Here is an 18,525-nt window from a genome sequence, read left to right as displayed (position 1 = left end):
GCCGTGTTGATCATACAAGTGGAAAAATCCTATTTGTCACCTGCTGTTGAGGCATGAATACATCGGCAGGTTGGAGAAATAAAAAGGAGCAGCTATGCTCAGAGGTGGGGGTGGGTGGGTGGGCCACAGAGGTAAATCTGGGATCAGAAAGTCTGATGGAGGATTTGTTCCAGGCCAAGGAAACCTGGTTAAATTTGAGCTATGGTAGAGATGGTTCAGGATAAAGAGAGAAGTCTGGGTTTTGTAGCTGGCTAGGAGGAGTCGTCCAATGGGGCTTGGTTTGGTGGAGGCAGATGCCACAGGACGAAACAGGCATTTCCTATCCTGGACTGGTTGGATGCAGAGAGGAATGGTTGGAGGAACCAACTGGGGAAGCCCTGAGGGAAGAAGGCTCAGAAGCTGGGGGGGGGGGGGCGGGGAACGATGACGAGTGGTCAGAGGGAGAAGATTGGGAAGATGAGTGTGGGAAGCTGAAGAGGAAACAGGGTTTAGTGAGCAGGAAGCGGCTGTGGCAGAGAGAAGTTCAGATTCAGAGGCAGAAGCAGAAGCAGGAGAGGAGGAAGACCAAGAGGCAGAGATGGGTCAGGGTTGTGAAGAGGCAAAGGTGTCTCCCCCTCCTGCTGCGACAAGCTCCCTTCCCTGCTTGTCTGCCAGGACCAGAAGGTGTAATCTCCTGTTGTTTGGGAAAAGTCCTCATGAGGAGGGTACTTAGGCAGCTGTAGAGTAAAAGCTATGGTTTTCCCAGTAGTGATGTATGGAAGTGAGAGCTGGACCATAAAGAAGGCTGATCGCCGAAGAATGGATGCTTTTGAATTATGGTGCTGGAGGAGACTCTTGAGAGTCCCATGGACTGCAAGAAGATCAAACCTATCCATTCTTAAGCAAACCAGCCCTGAGTGCTCACTGGAAGGACAGATCCTGAAGCTGAGGCTCCAATACTTTGGCCACCTTATGAGAAGAGAAGACTCCCTGGAAAAGACCTTGATGTTGGGAAAGATGGAGGGCACAAGGAGAGGAGGACGACAGAGGAGGAGATGATTGGACAGTGTTCTCGAAGCTACCAGCATGAGTTTGACCAAACTGCGGGAGGCAGTGGAAGACAGGAATGCCTGGTGTGCTCTGGTCCAGGGGATCACAAAGAGTTGGACACGACTAAACGACTAAACAACAACAACAAAGAAAGGCAAGGAACTTCACTCTCCCCAGATGGGTCAGGCTTCCGAAGAGGCACGAGTGTCTCCCCCTCCTGCTGCGACAAGCTCCCCTCCCCACTTGTCTCCCAGAACCAGAAGAGACATGAAGAGGGAGGAGCAAAGACACAGACGCAAATCGCTTGGAAAACCTTGGAGAGGAGGAGACATAGCTGGTTGTGGGGAATCAAGGACCTTTCGTCTTGGGAATTGCTTCATGGAAGCAACGCCTAAAATCATAGAGTTGGAAGGGACCCCCAAGTTTGATCTAGTCCAACCCCCTGCAATGCAGGAATCTCAGCTAGAGCATCCATGACAGTAGGCCATCCGACCTCTGCTTAAAAACCTCCAAGGAAGGGGAGAACCTGAGTTGCTGTGCTCATTGGGCCTGACGCTCCTGCGCAGATCCTGTTTGGCTAATAAAGAGTTAACTGCAGCTTGCTCGGTGTGATTTTGTGCTGTCTCGCTCCAGTCCGGCCTCACCTACTTTCTTACACAGAGGATAAAGCTATTGGTGGCTACTAGGCATTTGGCTATGCTCTGCCTCCATCAATGCTTCCGAATACCAGTTCTGGAAACCACAGGAGCATATCCTCCAACACTTCTCCCATGAAAATAGGGACCTCCCATTTCATAATGGTAATTTTACTATTTCTTCTTCTTCTTCTTTGGCGATCACTCGTAGCCAAGTAAGATTGTCTTCCATAAACACGGTTTTAACAATGAGTCCATAAGTGACTGTGGGGACCAATTCTGGATCCACACGTCCTTCCACAGTGGGGACATAGGTTTCCGGGTGGGAGTTGATCATGGTGAGGGTTTGCCAAACGTGCCTTCCTCTTAGCACGTTTCTCCCTTGCGTCCTGAGTTCGAGTGTCTTCAAAGCCCATGACACCTTTGGTAAAGGCTGTTCTCCAACTGGAGAGCTCGCAGGCCAGTGTTTCCCAGTTGTCAGTGTTTATACTACATTTTTTAAGATCTGCCTTGAGACAGTCTTTAAACCTCTTTTGTTCACTACCAGCATTACGCTTTCCATTTTTATGTTCGGAATAGAGTAGTTGCTTTGGAAGACTATAATCAGGCATCCGCACAACATGACCAGTCCAACGAAGTTCATGTTGAAGAATCATTGCTTCAACATTGGTGATCTTTGCTTCTTCCACTACACTGACATTAGTTCGCCTGTCTTCCCAAGTGATGTGTAAAATTTTTCAGAGACACTGTTGATGGAATCTTTTGAGATTCCATATCCCGCACATCTGACTGGGTTGCCCCAGCTACTCTGGGCAGCTTCCAACAGATATAAAAACATAATAAAACATTAAATATTTAAAAAAAAAAACCTTTCCCTATGCAGGATTGCCTTCGGACAGCTAAGGGGGTCAGATAACTCCATACCCTCCAACATTTCTCCAATGAAAATAAGGACATCCTAAGGGAAGGTGGGACATTCTGGGATCAAATCAGAAACAGGGACAGCTTCTCTAAGTCAAGGATGTCCCTGGAAAACAGGAACATTTAGAGGGTCTGCAGGAGGGAAGAGTGTTGCTTGGATCCTGCTCCCATAGACATCTGGTTGACCACTGTGAAAACAAGATGTCTGAGCAGGGAGGCCAGTGTCATCCACCGCAACTGAAGCCAGGAAGCTGACTTCGTCAAGGACACAGGGCAGGTTGTATGGCACAGACAGGTCTCTTCTCCAATGCCTCTCTGCCACCCCCTGCCCAGGATCTGACCTGAGGCAGCCTCTCCGCTTTACCAAATAGTAGAGCCGTTCCTAACGCTGGCAGCTGAAAGTAGCTGGTCCCAACACTGAATGAGCTCCATAATTTTGACGCAGTGCCCGAAACGCTAGCATGAAGAAGGAACAGAGACGAGCAGGAGATCCAGTGATCTAATTCGGAATTGGTGTATTTGTTGTTCTCTTTGGTGGCGCGGGACCATTTGTTTCCTTGCCGACGCCTGCAGATCTTCCCTAACTTAATATGTAACGACAAACTGCCGAGCCACAAACATGCACACTCCACGTTCTCGCAATGAAGTCGGCTGCAAAATGCTTCTGGTCGGAGGCTGTCGTTTAGCTGCACACAACGTCTTGCTCTCCTTCTTCGCCTCTCAGGACCAGCTACGATTTGGGCCAGGAGCTTCCTGTCATAGAATCATAGAACGGGAAGGGACCCCGAGGGTCATCTAGTCCAACCCCATGCAATGCAGGAATCTCAGCTCAAGCATCCCTGGCAGATGGCCACCTGACCTCTGCTTAGAAACGTCCAAGGAATCTCCTTTCCTGGAATTTGAATTCATTGCAGTGCGAGTGGTGTGCGAGTGGTGGGTGCTGATCCAAGGGGGCGCTGGGTTGTAGGAAGGAGGCACGAGGCTCTGACAAGGCCCTAGAGTTTTCTCGGTTCCTTCCCAATGCTTTCCCAGCTCTGGGGAGGAGACAGCGAGCTCTTGGAAGCTTTTAATGTTTGATGCATTACTGTATTTTAATATTTTGTTGGAAGCTGCCCAGAGTGGCTGGGGAAGCCCAGCCACATGGACGGGGTATAAATAAACTACTACTACTACTGCTGCTATTATTATTATTATTATTATTACCTGCCAGAGCCTCACACCTCTTTCTCAAAGTTGAGCACCTCCTTACCCACATTTGGGAAGGCAGCAGAAGGGCTGGGGGGCTGGGGTTGCCAAATTTTGGTCTTGCACAGAGCAGCATAGTACCCACGTCTGTCAGTGTCCATTGGTTTAACTCAGTGCTTTTTTCTGGGGGGTGCGCAGGGATACACATACCCCTAAACATTTTGTGAATCTAAGTTTGGCCTCATTGAGGGGCAGTATTTCAATATGAGTAGGAAAGTGAGAGCACCCCTAAACATTTATTTGGGGGGGGAGCACTGGTTTGAATCCTAGCCTCTGTAGAAGCATGAAACAAGTTTACTCCATCTTCCATGTGACAGCCCTTTCAGATATGTGAAGACGGCTGTCTTATTACCTCTCACTCTCCTCTTTACTGCTCCTTTAATAAATAAATAATTTTTTTTTTTTATTCCCTGCCCTTCCCGGTTCAGGGCGGCTAACAAATTTAAAACACTTAATTGTAATACAACATAGAAGCAGCATAAAAATACAGTATAAAAGCATGAATGACAATAAAATTCAAAGTTCAAAAATCAATTTGGGGGGGGGGAATCCATCCAATAAACATTAGCTAGTCATCAGGGCTAGCTGGCTGAATTAGTCCTACTTGGGCCAGCGAGGAGGCCAGGGGAGAATTAGCTGTGGGGTCCCAGAGTGGGGACATGGGTGGCGCTGTGGGTTAAACCACAGAGCCTAGGGCTTGCTGATCAGAAGGTCGGCGGTTCGTAATCCCCGCGATGGGGTGAGCTCCCATTGCTCAGTCCCTGCTCCTGCCAACCTAGCAATTCTAAAGCACAAAGTGCAAGTAGATAAATAGGTACCGCTCCAGCGGGAAGGTAAACGGCATTTCCATGCGCTGCTCTGGTTCGCCAGAAGCGGCTTAGTCATGCTGGCCACATGACCCAGAAGCTGTACACCAGCTCACTCGGCCAATAAAGCGAGATGAGCGCCGCAACCCCAGAGTTGTCTGCAACCGGACCTAATGGTCAGGGGTCCCTTTACCTTTACCAAGAGTGGGTAATCTTCATAAAAGGGGAAAGGGAGGGAAGAGAAGGGAAGGGAAGTAAAAGATCAGGCTGAATTGAGATTAAAGGCCAGGTGGGATAGCTCTGTCTTACAGGCCCTGCAGAAGGAGGTTAAATCCTGAAGGGCCCTGGTCTCATGGGACAGAGCATTCCACCAAGTCGGAGCCATCACCGAAAAGGCCCTGGGCCTGGTGGAAGATAGTCTGACTTCCTTAGAGCCCGGGACCTCTAAACTATGGTTATTCATGGACCTTAAGGTCCTCTGCAGGGCAGACCAGGAGAGGAGGTCCCGTAAATACAAGGGCCCTAAGCCGCAATGTGGCAGCTTTGTCCTCCTCCACCTTCCCCCATCTTTCAAAATGACTCTTTTTGTTAAGCTGGGCTCGCCAGCACTCTCTTTGGCATCCTGCGCGTCCCAGACAGCACCTGGTGAGGGGATTGCCAGGGTGAGACCTGCAAGCGTGGCTCCGTCCCGCTGCCGGAATTCAAAGCAGTTCAGAACAAGGCGCGTCAATAACCTGGGGACCCTTTCGAGGGCTGCTCCCTTCACTCCATCGCGGCGGCTGCCAGAGACAAATGCTCTGTCGTCTCGCTAGTGACAGATGACGTGTCCCACCGGAGAGGAGCGACGCTCTTTCGCAGTAGGCCCCTGCGGAAAGGAAAATGAGAAGACTTACAGCCTAATCTGTGGGCATGAAGGCTGGTGGGCGGGGGGGGGGGGAGTCCTGGAGAAAGCAGGAGATCCTTCTGATGAGGAGGGACTGGGTTAGATTGGCGGGTAGTGGGCAGCGGTGGGGGAGATTTTACAGCCCAGGGGCCGCATTGCAACCTTCCGGGGGCCTGATCCAAGGCGGATCGCTGGTCTCCATCGAGGAGGTGCACCCTACCCAGCCCTCAGATCAGACCCCCGCAGAATAAAACGGTGAACACATTTGCAAAGCTAAGCAGGGTCTGGTATGGTTTCAAATTGTGTGCAGGACCTTGTGTTGAGATTCCTGCATTGCAGAGGGTTGGACTAGATGCTTTAGTTCAGTGACTCTAAGAGGATTCTGTTCCTTTGCATTGGAGTGGCCTGACTGGGGGCAGGCAGATACCCTGCGAGGAGGTGAGCAGGCACTTCGCCTAAGTCTTGTCCTCAGACTGGTTAGGAAAAATAACTTAAGAACTTCCAACCTTATGGAAAACATCTAGGATAATATCCAGGTTTGTTTGGTTCTCCTGTTTGGAGGGCCACTCCATTTCTTGTTTAAAGCAGTTCACATGCATTAACTCCTCCCAACACCATTGCAAGGTAGGTGAGTCATACTATGCCCATTTTGCAGGTGGGAGACTGAGGCTGAGAAAAAGGGTCAGAGGCTTTATTAAGGCTGCCTTCCATTCTGCTGGCAATTTAATTTTTCCTTGCCTCTCTTCCTCCAAAATCTTTCCTCAATTCCCCCCCCCCCCCCCGTCTTCTTTCTCTCCATCCTCATTGTGTGTCTGTTTCTTTAGATTGCTACCCTGCAGGTAGGTTTTCCATCACTGTTCATTCTGTGTTTCATACTGTACTGGGTTTCAGGGTGCTTTTTTTTTTTTTTTTAAAGGTGTTTATAAATATTTATTGTCCCTTTATTATTCTGCTAGAGGCAAGGGAGACTTGGTGGCTCGCAGACCTCAGTCTCCAAGCCAGGAGCCACGTGTGACTCTCTCAGTAGCTCTCCGCAGCAGCCCTGTAGGAAACTGCATCCTTACTTAAAACCCAACCCTCGCATAGTCCTGCAGAAAAAATAATAATAAGACTGTGTAGTGCTTAGCAAAACGTTGGGATTTATTATTTCAGCCACTCTGTGCAGCCTGTAATTTTTACTACGCTGTGCGAGCAAGTGGCTACCACCATTAATAACGTAGGAGGGATCTGTGTGTTCTGACTCGGGGTAGATCATTCCTGGCATGGAACTATGAAAAGCCCGACCGCAACAACCTCAAGTCCTACAGGGCTTTTTGTTGCACTCCAAACCCAGAGAGGAGGAGGATGGTTGCCTTAGCAGGGCTGGCCTGAGAAAGTTGACATTCAAGACAGAAACCAACTGCTGGAATCTTTTCTTCTCTTTTCAGGTGGGATTCTGTCACATACTGACAAATTCAGGTGGAACAATTAAATCTGATTAGGAGGCGGCACTCCCCCCTCTGTCTTCTGGCTAGTAGAAGCTCCCCCTCCCTCTAATTAATCAGCCGGCTTCCCTCTCCCCCTTCACGTCTCTCTTCAAGGCCCACTTAAAGAGAGTGGCAGGGACAAAATCACTTGGGAAGCCAGTGGTAGTAATTCAAGAAGAAGAAGAAGAAGAAGAAGAAGAAGAAGAAGAAGAAGAAGAAGAAGAAGAAGAAGAAGAAGAAGAAGAAGACTCTGCACGTGCTAAGAGGCACTCTTGATCGCCACTACACAAATTCCATGGATGAGCATTCACACAACAGGTTCAAATACTTACAGTGGTACCTCGGGTTACATACACTTCAGGTTACATACGCTTCAGGTTACAGACTCCGCTAACCCAGAAATAGTGCTTCAGGTTAAGAACTTTGCTTCAGGATAAGAACAGAAATCGTGCTCTGGCGGCGCGGCGGCAGCAGGAGGCCCCATTAGCTAAAGTGGTGCTTCAGGTTAAGAACAGTTTCAGGTTAAGAACGGACCTCCGGAACGAATTAAGTACTTAACCTGAGGTACCACTGTGCTTGGTTGGTATTCGTCTGCCTTGAGAGACAGTGGAGTACGCCTCCGGGGGTGACATCAAACTGCTGCATTAATTTGTGCAAGCCTGGGCTGTTTGTCTGGAGGTCCTGGGCTGACCAGACAACAAGACTCCCCTCCCAGCTTCATTGATGTGGTCCAAAGGAAAGCAGAGTAAGACATTGGGCACCAGCTTGGCTGCAGGAGTTGCTGGAAGGAGGCGTACAAGGCTCCATCCAACTGTCTTGGGGACTCCACTCCAGATTAGTCGTCCTGAAGCAAGATGAGCGCCACATCCCATAGTCGCCTTTGACTGGACTTAACCGTCTAGGGGTCCTTTATGTTTACCTTTTTTAAAAGTTTCTACACGTACACAAACACACCAAGGGTAGAATTTGGTCTTTCAAATTTCAGCAGTGCCCTGTGCAAGGCCAAAATTTGGCACCCCCTGCCTCTTGCCTCCCATTCTGCATGTGCACTACATCATAGCTCAGTTCCCGGTGCGAGGGAACCATTCGCACTGCCCTAAATCCGCCTCTGTCTTCCCTCCTGTCTCTGTCTTTCCTCCAGGCAAGGAGAAGGCATTATCTGAGTTTCAGGAGACATTTCAGCTTAGCCAAAGGAGAATGCAGAGCAGGAGCATAGAATCACAGAATGGTAGAGTTGGAAGGGACCCCGAGGGTCATCTAGTCCAACCCCCTGCAATGCAGGAATCTTTCACTCAACATGGGTCTCGAAGCCACGATCCTGTGATTAAGAGTCTCATGCTCTGCCAACTGAGCTATCCCAGCTCATGACCTGGAAGGGTGTGTGTGTGTATGATATGGCGAGAGCTCCAATGGCAGAGAGACTTGGAGGACCACATTTGTACCCCACCCCACAAGTGCAAAGACTGGGCGATGAGCCAGGGATTTCCTCCTTCAAACCGTGCCTCCGCCCCAAACTTGCCAGCCCACTTCTCCCTGACTCTGCCCCCACAGCTGTAAAACGTGCGTATAATCATGGCCTACCCTATAAGGCTCTCGTGAGACTCTTTGGAACAATGCGCCCTGGGACGCTCTAAAATGCCAAGCAGGTATGTTTTTCAGGCAGAGCGGCTTGGCCTGCAGGCGAGGGCAGCCACAGGTGGTCAGTTGTCCCAGCAAGATGCCTCCCAGGCCAAGCCAACAGGCCGCAGGGAGGGGGCTGCCCACCGTGCCCTCTGCGGCATGCCAGCAGGGCCAACGTAGCCGCAGGTGCGTGGCGTCATGTGCCCCCTATAAATATTCAAACCCTTTTGATTTACCCAGATCAGAGTGACACCCGCTGTAATTGATGGGCTATAAATCTCCACCGGCGACACCCGCTGTGGAGGGCGGACTTATGGTGGGGATTCATCTGCAATGCAGCGTTATGTTCCCGATTGGATTCAATCTGGATATTGGAAGTGGGGTGGGGGGGAGAGGGAGGGAGGGACGATACAACCCCTCCTATCCACGCCCATCTCTACTTTTCCTGGCAGACACACACACAGCAAAGGCGTGGAACTGCCACACACACAGCTGTTCCCCCCAGCAAACACCCCCTGTGGAACCACAGAGAGAGAGCTCTGAAGAATGCCGTTCTGTAGAGGCAAGGAACCCAGAGGACATCGGGTCCACCCCGCAGCCAAGCCTGAGGGGAGGGACCACCCCACCCACCCCTTGCAACCGGCCAGACTCCCAAGCAGAGAGCCCCAGCTGCGGGCCAGGTTCTTCAGGAGCTTGGAGGAAGCCAGCTGAACCGCGCGCCCCCGCCCAGTCTGGGTCGAAACTGCCCCCGCCACAAAAAAACGAACATCTGGCGCTTCCTCCAACCACATCTGTGAAGGGAAACTCTCCAGTCCCTCCAGAGGCAGAGAAAAGGCTTCTATATGTGAGATTCTTTTTGGGGGGGTCCCTTTTTTTACCCGTTCTCATTCCCTTGCCCAGGTCCAGGGGCGATGACCCCCCACCCGCTTCACACTCACCAGGGCTTGTCCTCAACCAGCTCTTCTAGAAGGGGGGTCTCTCTTGACCCCCCCACCCCTCCTGCAAGTAATCAGGGGGTTCCCCTCCTCACTCCCAGGGGTCTCTCCCACTGGAGGGAGGGGCGAGGAGGTGGTCCCCTTCTCTCCCCCCCCCCCCCCAGCTCCCCCTGCCTCCCTCTCCCAGCCCTGGCAGGGATGAGGTAAGACTTTGGAGCTCAGGCACCGCCGGGCCATTTGCATAATAATCATCGAGCGGGTTTCTCTCTCTCTCTCTCTCTCTCTCTCTCTCTCTCTCTCTCTCTCCCGCACTTCCAAAGGGGGAGGGGATGGTCGGGCTGGAGGAGCCCGCAAAGAGGGGCTGAGGCGAAGACACCCCCCTCCTCACCGCCGGCTCCTCCGGCAGGCAGGCAGGCAGGCGGCAGCTCTGAGCCAGGCGACCCGAGGCTCTGACTACAGGTACTTGGGGAGGGGGGATCGGACCCGGGAGGGGGGAGACGCGAGAGACGCTCCCCCCGCCCAGCTCTGCCTCCCGGCGCAGCCACTGCGCGACCGTCACTGGGCAGCGAGGTCTGGGGCGCACCGATTCTGCTCCGCGCAACTTGGTTTCTTCTTTGGGGAGGTAAGCTTTCTTTTTGAGGGGGTGGGGGTCTCAAGAAAGGAAGACGTGCCTCCCACCGACCCCCTGCTATCCCGATCCCGAGCCAGAGATCTGCTCCTGCAACTTTCCCGGCTAGCTTTCTTTGCGCCGTGGAGAGCGCAACAGATCCGGACCGGAGAGGCGGCCGGACGGGGAGGGGTGGGCAGCGGTGCTCGGGCATGTCCCAAAGTGGGAGGGGGGGTCGGGTTCGGTTCGAGGGACGGGGAGCTGTTGAGCCCCCCAAAGCTGTGCCAAGAAGAAGCCGCTGCGCTCTGGGGGAAGGTGGCCAAGAACAATGGGACCGAGGGGGGGGCACACACCACCTTCTTCCTCTACCCCCCTCCCACCGTGAGTGGGCGCACACGCTCATCCCCAAGAAGGGGGCACGTCGGAGGGGGCCCCGCGAATTAAACGCCCCCCCCCCGTTTATTCTGGAGGAAGAGGAGCTGGAAAGCTGGCGAGGCTTGGAGGATCGCTCCCTTCCCCGCGCGGACCCGGCACGCCTTCCACCGGCGTGCCCCCCACCCCCAATTCGCATGGCTGGCCGGTCGTCCTGGGGTCCCGCTAGCTCCCCCCCCCCCGGACTCCTCCTTTGGGATCGGCTGCAAATCGCCACCTGCTCTGCCTGGGAGGAGGAGAAGGCGAGGGAAAGCCCTGGCAAGCTGGAGGTCCCAGACCCCCCCCCCCAAAAAAAACCATTGCTTCTGGCGCTGGTCCCGGGAGATTGGGACTCCCACTCTGCCTCTCCCGATGAGCAGCCGGGCAAGAAAGACAAGCAGGGCGGAAAAGCCTTCATATACGAGGCGAAAAGAGACGATCGGCGGTGCCCAAACCCCAGAAGGGAGATCTATGTATCGCCCCCCCCCCCACTTCAAGTTATGGGATGGGGGCGACCCGAGCTGCAGGGAAGTTAGATGTAGCAGGACTGGTCGGACCTCTCCGCCCGCTGCCTCCTTCCCCTTGTTCCGCGATGGAAAGCCGGCGAGTCTTTGTAAGCCGGCGAGTCTTAGAGATGGGGAGGGGGCGCGCATCGCCTCCACACACCCCTTAGATCATCCATAGCGAGACCCATTCCTCGAAAGACAAAAACCACAACGGATCATCTCCTAGTTGGAAAGGAGAAATGATTCAAAGGCAAGGGTGGTCGCGATGAACTGGTCCCAATTTCAAGCGCCCCCCGCCCGTCTCCAAAGAGGCGCGCGTCTCTTCCCGCCGGGAGCTGGGGGGGGGGGGAGGGCTGCTACTCTCCTTGCAGCCCCAGGCAATGCCTCTCCTTGGAGTCTGTCCCGCTAAAAATGCTCTTTTTCTCCCGGAGTGGGGGTGGGGGCAGTTTTGGCGGGCGCGTAATCTCATGGGCCTTAGCAGGGAAGGGAGTTTGCAGTTTAGGAAGGGTGGGGAGAGTTTGGCGGGGCTGGATCGGGAAGGGGGGGCGTGAGATCAGGCTCCTCTCCCCGCTCCCTGCCCCACCAGTTCCCTGTGCGGACGGGGAACGATTCCCGACTAGCCTCTTATCGCGCGTTGCGCGCCCGAGGATGCTATAAAATGTGGAGGCGCCTCTCTTCCCTCTCGCTAATTAAAACATCTCACTGTATGTGTGTTGCTGTTTTTTATATTTTTTTGTAGAGCAGCCCCCGCCTCTCCCCGCGGAAAATAAGCGGCTCCACCTGTTCCCCGCGCGCGTGGATGCCCCCGTCCCGCGAGGGATTCCCTGGACTGAGGTGCTTCCAAATCAGGAACTTCTGCTGCTGCTGCTGCTGCTGCTGCTGCCTGCCTGGTCGCTTGCCTTAAACGCCCCCTGCTGGAATCTCCTGCAGCAGCGCCATCATGGCCACCCGGTGACCTCTGTACCCCTGTCCCCAGCCAGCCCTCCAAGCTCTCCTCTGGCCTGCCAGCGGAGGCGGTTTTAGGGTAGCGCAACTGTTTCGGCTGCACCGGGCACCGCAACCATGACATAGAACAAAGCATGAGAGGGAGTGCTGGATTTTAGCATCGCACAGGGCGCCCCTTAACTTTGAGAGCCCAACATCCGCTGCCGCAAAGATGGAGAAGACGTACTCTCTGACGGCGCACTACGACGAGTTCCAGGAGGTGAGGTATGTCAGCAAGTACAGCAGCAGCGGCACCCTGCCCAACGGGTTCAACCTTCAGCTGGGCGCAACGGTGCCCAAGAAGCCTCGCTGCGGCCTTCCCCGCTGGAGCCGGCGCGAGATCTGCCTCCTCTCGGGCCTGGTCTTCGCAGCGGGGCTCTGCGTCATCCTGGGCTGCATCCTGGTTCTGAAATACGTGGCCCTCGAATACGACGCCTACTGCCTCAAGGGATGCCAGGAGCGCAAGGCCCTGGTCAAGGTGTCACGCTTCGTCGCCGGCAACATCGACCACACCATTGACCCCTGCAAGGACTTCTACTCCTTCGCCTGCGGCGGCTGGCTGCGGCGGCATGCCATCCCAGAGGACAAGCTCATCTACGGCATCATCGCCGCCATCGGCGAGCAGAACGAGGAGAAGCTGCGGCGCCTGCTGCTGAGGCCCATCCGAAGGCCCTACCAGGCCTCGGCCGAGCGGAAGGTCAAGGAATTCTTCCGCTCCTGCCTGGACATGGCGGAGATCGACCAGCAGGGTGCCCGGCCCATGCTGGACGTCCTGGAGGACTGCGGCGGCTGGGACATGGCCGCCGCCACGGCCAGGCAGGCGCGATGGGACTTCAACGAGCTCCTTTACAAGACGCAGGGAGTCTACAGCACAGCCGTCTTCTTCTCCCTCACGGTCAACTTGGACGATAAGAACTCCTCGCGCTACGTTATCCGGGTAAGTTGGACCCCGCTGTTCGTGGGAAATGAGACTGAGTGGGGGCAGACTTGGGTCATCTTTGGTATCCTGGCCCCCTCAGCCAGGCCAACATTTGGTGCCCCCAAATGGATCTTCTCAGTGATGGATCTTCTCAATGTGGTGCCCCCTTGGCTCAGCGGCCTGTACAGGGGAATGGCCCTAAATTCAACACTGAGTTGAGCCTCCTGGTCTAAGCCGGATCATAGAATGATAGAACTGCAGAGCTGGAAGGGACCACGAGTGTCATCTAGTCCAACCTCCTGCAATGCAGGAATCTTTTGCCCAATGTGGGGCTTGAACCCACAACCCTGACATTTAAAAGTCTCATGTTCAGCCAACTGAGTGTCATCACACAGGAGGGGCCATGGGGTGCTGTTTCGTACCAGAATTGGAGCGCTGGTCCTTCTGTCTCAGCGTTGTTCCAGGGTGTGCCCGGAGCCATTTACATGTGCGGCTTTGTCGACCCCTAGTGGCTGAATCTGGTTCACTGCCTCTGATCGGATGCACGTGTGGTTCATGTTTGCATGTGGGCTTGTTCCTTTTGCAACCTCACATGTGTCCCGTCCCCACCCCCCGCCTTTGTGTGTGCATCGCTGGGCACTTTTGTTGTCTTTGCTGCGAGAGGGGCACTTTTGCTGCGCAAGTGTACTTTTGGGATTCATTGCTATTCTTTTATCCGCTTCGTAGCCACGCATTTTCAGTGGAAACATCAGATCACAGGGAGGAGGGTGGGGAGGGACTCAGGCGCATAATTCTACTATTATTATATGCACTTACAGCCGTATTGCACCTCATCTTCCAAGAGTTAACAAAAGGAAGACGTCCCTTTCATAGTGTTCATTATCCGCTCCCTCTGTCATACATATTCAGCAAGGCTGAAGTCAGACAATCGTTTCTGAGGCAGCCAAAAGTGGCTTGCGAGAGGATGTGCTTCCTCTGGCAAGGCACACCCACACACCAATTTCTTCTGCCCCGCTCTCAGCTCTAGACAAATGCGTTTCTGCAGCAATACAGACACCTGCTAAGCCTGTTGAGCATAAGAGAGACTGGGGTAAGCTGCCGCAGGAAGATTTCCGTGCTACCTTGTGGAAGGAGTGTACCTTCCTGGCAGGATATCTGCTTGGAGTGCAGAAGGCCCCAGGTTTAATCCCTGACAGCATCTCTAGGTAGGGTTGGGTTGAAAGTCTTCCTGCCCGAAACCCTGAAAACTTGGACAGCTGCTGCCAGTCATTGTAGAGGAACCAGTGGACTGACTCAGTATCATAAGGCAGCTTCCGATATCTGTACGAAAAGGAACGACAACAAAAAGCCTGTCTTCAGCTTAAGGGTTGCCATATCCCTGCTCTTGGGGTCCCTTCGAATGCTACAATTCTATGGTTCTGTACCGGCAATTCCCCAGATTCTGTCGTGTTCAGGTACAGGCAGTTTGTGCCATTTGGCAACCGATGGTTTTTCTAGCCAATAAGAGATACTAAACTGTCCACACCTCCTCATGAAAACCAAGTAAGAGATTAATAGAAGCACATGGATTTGATTTCAGGTGACGCTCCCTCCCCCAGACCCTTTATCTTACAGCGCCTGATGTGTGCTATTGTTATCATTCCAATTTATCTCCTGTCCTTCTTCCCAAAGCAGTTCAGGGTAGCAAATGAATTCATTGCAATGATAATGCAAAACTCTTATCTCTCAGCCTTTGTTCCAAAAGCCCGTGGAAAGGGAATCATGCAAGCAACCTTGCAGGGCTGTTGTGAAAACGAAGCAGGCATAGAATCATAGAACTGTAGAGTTGGAAGGGACCACGAGGGTCAATTAGTCCAACCCTCTGAAATGCAGGACTCTTTTGCCTAACATGGGCCTTGAACCCACAACCTCAAGATTAAGAGTCTCATGCTCTGCCAACTGAGCAGTGCACGCAATGTGTATGGGCTAAAGGTCAGCCGCAGAAGCACACACACACATACACAGTGCTTGTGCATATATGTGTGTGTGTGTGTGTGTGTGTGTGTGTGTGATTTAAATGCCACCTGCTGCTACACAAGCCAATGGGCAGTTTGCAGCAGACAAATGGGATTTCAAAAATCCATGAAATAATGCAGCCCTGAAAAACATTTAATAAATCACAAAAGGGCAGTTCCTAATAGTGGCAGCGGCCACCAGGTCTCTCCTCCTCTGCCGAGCGCCTGCCAAAACAGATGCACGTCCTTCCATAGTAGGGACATTGGTTTCTGGGTGGGAGTTGATCGTGGTGTGGATTTGCCAAGCATATTTTCCTCTTAGCACGTTTCTCTCTTGCATTCTAAGTTTGAGTGTCTTCAAAGCCCATGACACCTTTGGTAAAGGCTGTTCTCCAACTGGAGCGCTCGCAGGCCAGTGTTTCCCAGTTGTCAGTGTTTATACTACATTTTTTTAGATTTGCCTTGAGACCGTCTTTAAACCTCTTTTGTTGACCCCCAGCATTACGCTTTCCATTTTTAAGTTTGGAATAGAATAGTTGCTTTGGAAGACGATCATCAGGCATCCGCACAACATGACCAGTCCAACAAAGTTGATATTGAAGAATCATTGCTTCAACACTGGTGATCTTTGCTTCTTCCAGTACACTGATATTAGTTCGCCTGTCTTCCCAAGTGATGTGTAAAAATTTTTGGAGACACCATTGATGGAATCTTTTGAGGAGTTGGAGATGGCGTTTATAAGTGGTCCATGTTTCACAAGCATATAGTAAGGTTGGTAGGACAATAGCTTTGTAAACAAGCATTTTGATTTCCCTGCAAATGTCCCGGTCCTCAAACACTCTGCACTTCAGTCGGGAGAAAGCTGCACTCGCAGAGCTCAGGCGATGCTGGATTTCGGCATCAATGTTGGCGCTTGTGGAAAGATAACTGCCTAGGTAGGAGAAGTGAGGTGGGGTCAGAGGCACCTCAGCTCCACTTATGAGGAGCCACCACTGAAAAGACCCTTTCCTAGGCTCACAGCACCCGTGTTCTTCATCCAGGCTAGGCACCCCCAAGGCCTCATCTGCTGATCTTGGGGGGCAGGCAGGTCAATAAGAGTCACGGGCCACCAGCACAGAGCTCCCCTGCCATTGGTTACCCATCTATCAGCATGGTACTTTCATAGAAGAGAAAACATCAAGATGCATGTGCGGCAATCACATAAAGCTCTTGGGTTGCAGTGTGTGTGTGTGTGTGTGTGTTGTGTGATGCATGTCCTGTCCTTCAGACTTGACAGAATTACCTGCGTGGGGGTTATAGGGACAGAGGTGAAATTCAGTTCCTATCCCCTTTTGGAGAGAATCCACTTCATCCACACACCATCGAGCTGTAGCGCAGCCATCCTTCAAATTCCGCACTTCTCTCTAAATTTTGTCATGCAGTTCTCCAAGCAAATAATATGCACAAAGCTATACATATTAGGGGAATGTGTTTGTTTTTTTAAAAATGCATACATTTGCAGAAGTAACATTCAAAAATGCTTTTATATTAAAGAAGATTGCTTGCAAAAAATTGCATATGTTGGACAAATTGCGTCGAAAAAGGTAGTACACTAAAATGCTGGCAGTTTTCTGCGAGGGCTTCAATAAAGTAAAATAAAATGTAAAATCCGGAAATGTGGAGAACTGGACTTTTAAGCTTGGAAAAAAATGAGAAACAGGTCGAAACAAAAAATGGACTGCCCTGTGCACTCCTTTTGTGTTAAGGGCATATTTGCACTGGAACCATCTGTGTACTGTCTGTGGACTTTGCTCAAAACAGTTACCTCTGTCCATGTTAAAATTAACCTCACACCAGTGAACGGTTCACATGAATTCAGGCAACCAGCTCTTTCTCTCCTAAATGTGCAATAACTTTGGTGGAGGGAGCCTAGTGGAACGGAGATGGGTGCATCAGAACAGGGGTGGGCACCTCCTGCTCCCAGTTCCATCTCTGAAAGATGAGGCGGATCCTGCATTGCCGCCATCTTGCAGTGGGATGAGGTGGGCAAGGTAGGCAAGGCTCTGGTCAAACGTAGTTTGTGGGGTTCATCCCAGGGGTGCTTGTGCAGGAGAAGCTCTGTGTAGGCAAGCCTTATCTTATTCCTGAACCAGATGGCAAGAGAAACAAGGGCAGGGCAGATGCGGTCCTCTGCATTGCAACTTCCACCAGCAATTGTCCATGCTGACGGCTAGGAGTTCTCTGGCCAGGCTCTCCCTCCACGGCCGGAGGCAGAATGTGCCTCTGAATACCAGCTGCCAGGAAACACAGGTGAGGAGAGGACTGCCATGCCCAGGTCTTGCTTGCAGGCAACCTGGGACGTCTGGCTGGCCACTGCAAGAAGCCTTCAACATTTTGGGTGTGTATCAGTTTAGAAAAGAGTCAAGGAAGCAGGGACGCGACAGAGCTGCTTGATAACGATGCTCAGCATGGAGAAAGTGGAGACAGGGGTGGTTTCTCTCTCACAATACTCTAGAACATCCAGAACAGTGAACTTGAACAGTGGAAGATTCAGGACCGGCAAAAGGAAGAACTTCTTTACACAGCGCAAAGTTAAACGATGGAATGCACTTCTACAAGACACAGGGATGGCAACCACCAACTTGGGTTGCTTTTAACGGGGATTGGAGGGTTATAAGGCCACCGGAGGCTATGAGGCATGATATGGGGTTCTCCCTCCACTCTCAGAGGTAGCACACTGGGAACCGGAAGTGGCTGTTGCATTCTGGTCCTGCTTGTAGGCTTCCCATGGAGGCCTCTGCTTGGCCACTGTGAGAATGCTGGACTAGATGGGACACTGGTCTGATCCAGCAGCCGAGCTCTGTTTTAGGTTCTTATGAGCTGGACTCCAACATCATCATCGTGATGTCAGGTGATGGGCAAGTGGGCGGCCTCATCCAACCCCTCAAATGTGGCCAGCAGGAGGAAAGTGGCTGCAGTCCCCCCACAGCTACTGCCCTGTACAAATGGACATAAGATTATGCAATTGGCTTTGATTGCAGCGAAGACAAGTGAGTGGGTCAGCCAATATGGACGGAAAACCAGAGGGTGACATTTATTCCATAGTCTTTCACTCTGGTAAGAAAGAAGTTGTTTTGTGTACGTGCCACTCTTTTCCTGGCCAAAGTTTTCCCAACAATTATTGAAGATCTGGAGGGAATTTGCCATCGTGCTATTATGATTGTTCCATCACTGCAAATATTTCTGCGTACCGAACAGAACCATTTCCCTTCTTCTCCCCATTGCACTGTTCCTGGAGCACAGGAGCCAGTTCCTAAGGGCCAAGGTCCCTCCCCCCATAAAATATTTGAGGGGACCAGGGACCCCAAAGTTGATGGGCATTGCCATTTAATTGGTGTGTGTATGCACCCTGTCTTGTGATCAGTTATGTGGGGCAGAGCTTACCTGCCCCCCATATTTTATTCACATTGGCACCCCTCTTGTGGGGGGGTTCTTCCAGCCCCCCGGAGCAGAATAGTGGGAGGGTTCTGTTTTTTAAAAAGGGCTGTCAATTGGTTCAAATGATTATTGAGCTCCTGGTAATAT

General features: G+C 52.1%; 1 protein-coding gene across 1 annotated transcript in view; it reads left to right on the top strand.

The window, feature by feature from the left end:
• The first annotated feature begins 11,816 nt into the window (after positions 1-11,816).
• Positions 11,817-18,525, top strand: part of ECEL1 (endothelin converting enzyme like 1) — a 51,663-nt gene continuing 44,954 nt past the window's right edge. Inside the window, exon 1 of the mRNA XM_081007459.1 lies at positions 11,817-12,985. Coding sequence (XP_080863585.1) covers positions 12,221-12,985 — 765 coding nt within the window. The 5' untranslated portion in view covers positions 11,817-12,220. The remainder of the gene's footprint in view (positions 12,986-18,525) is intronic.

Source organism: Podarcis pityusensis (genome assembly GCF_964106645.2).
Source record: "Podarcis pityusensis genome assembly, chromosome: 5".
Lineage (NCBI taxonomy): Eukaryota > Metazoa > Chordata > Lepidosauria > Squamata > Lacertidae > Podarcis > Podarcis pityusensis.
The sequence above is the reverse complement of the archived record's forward strand: the minus strand, read 5'-3'. Positions and strand labels throughout refer to the sequence as shown.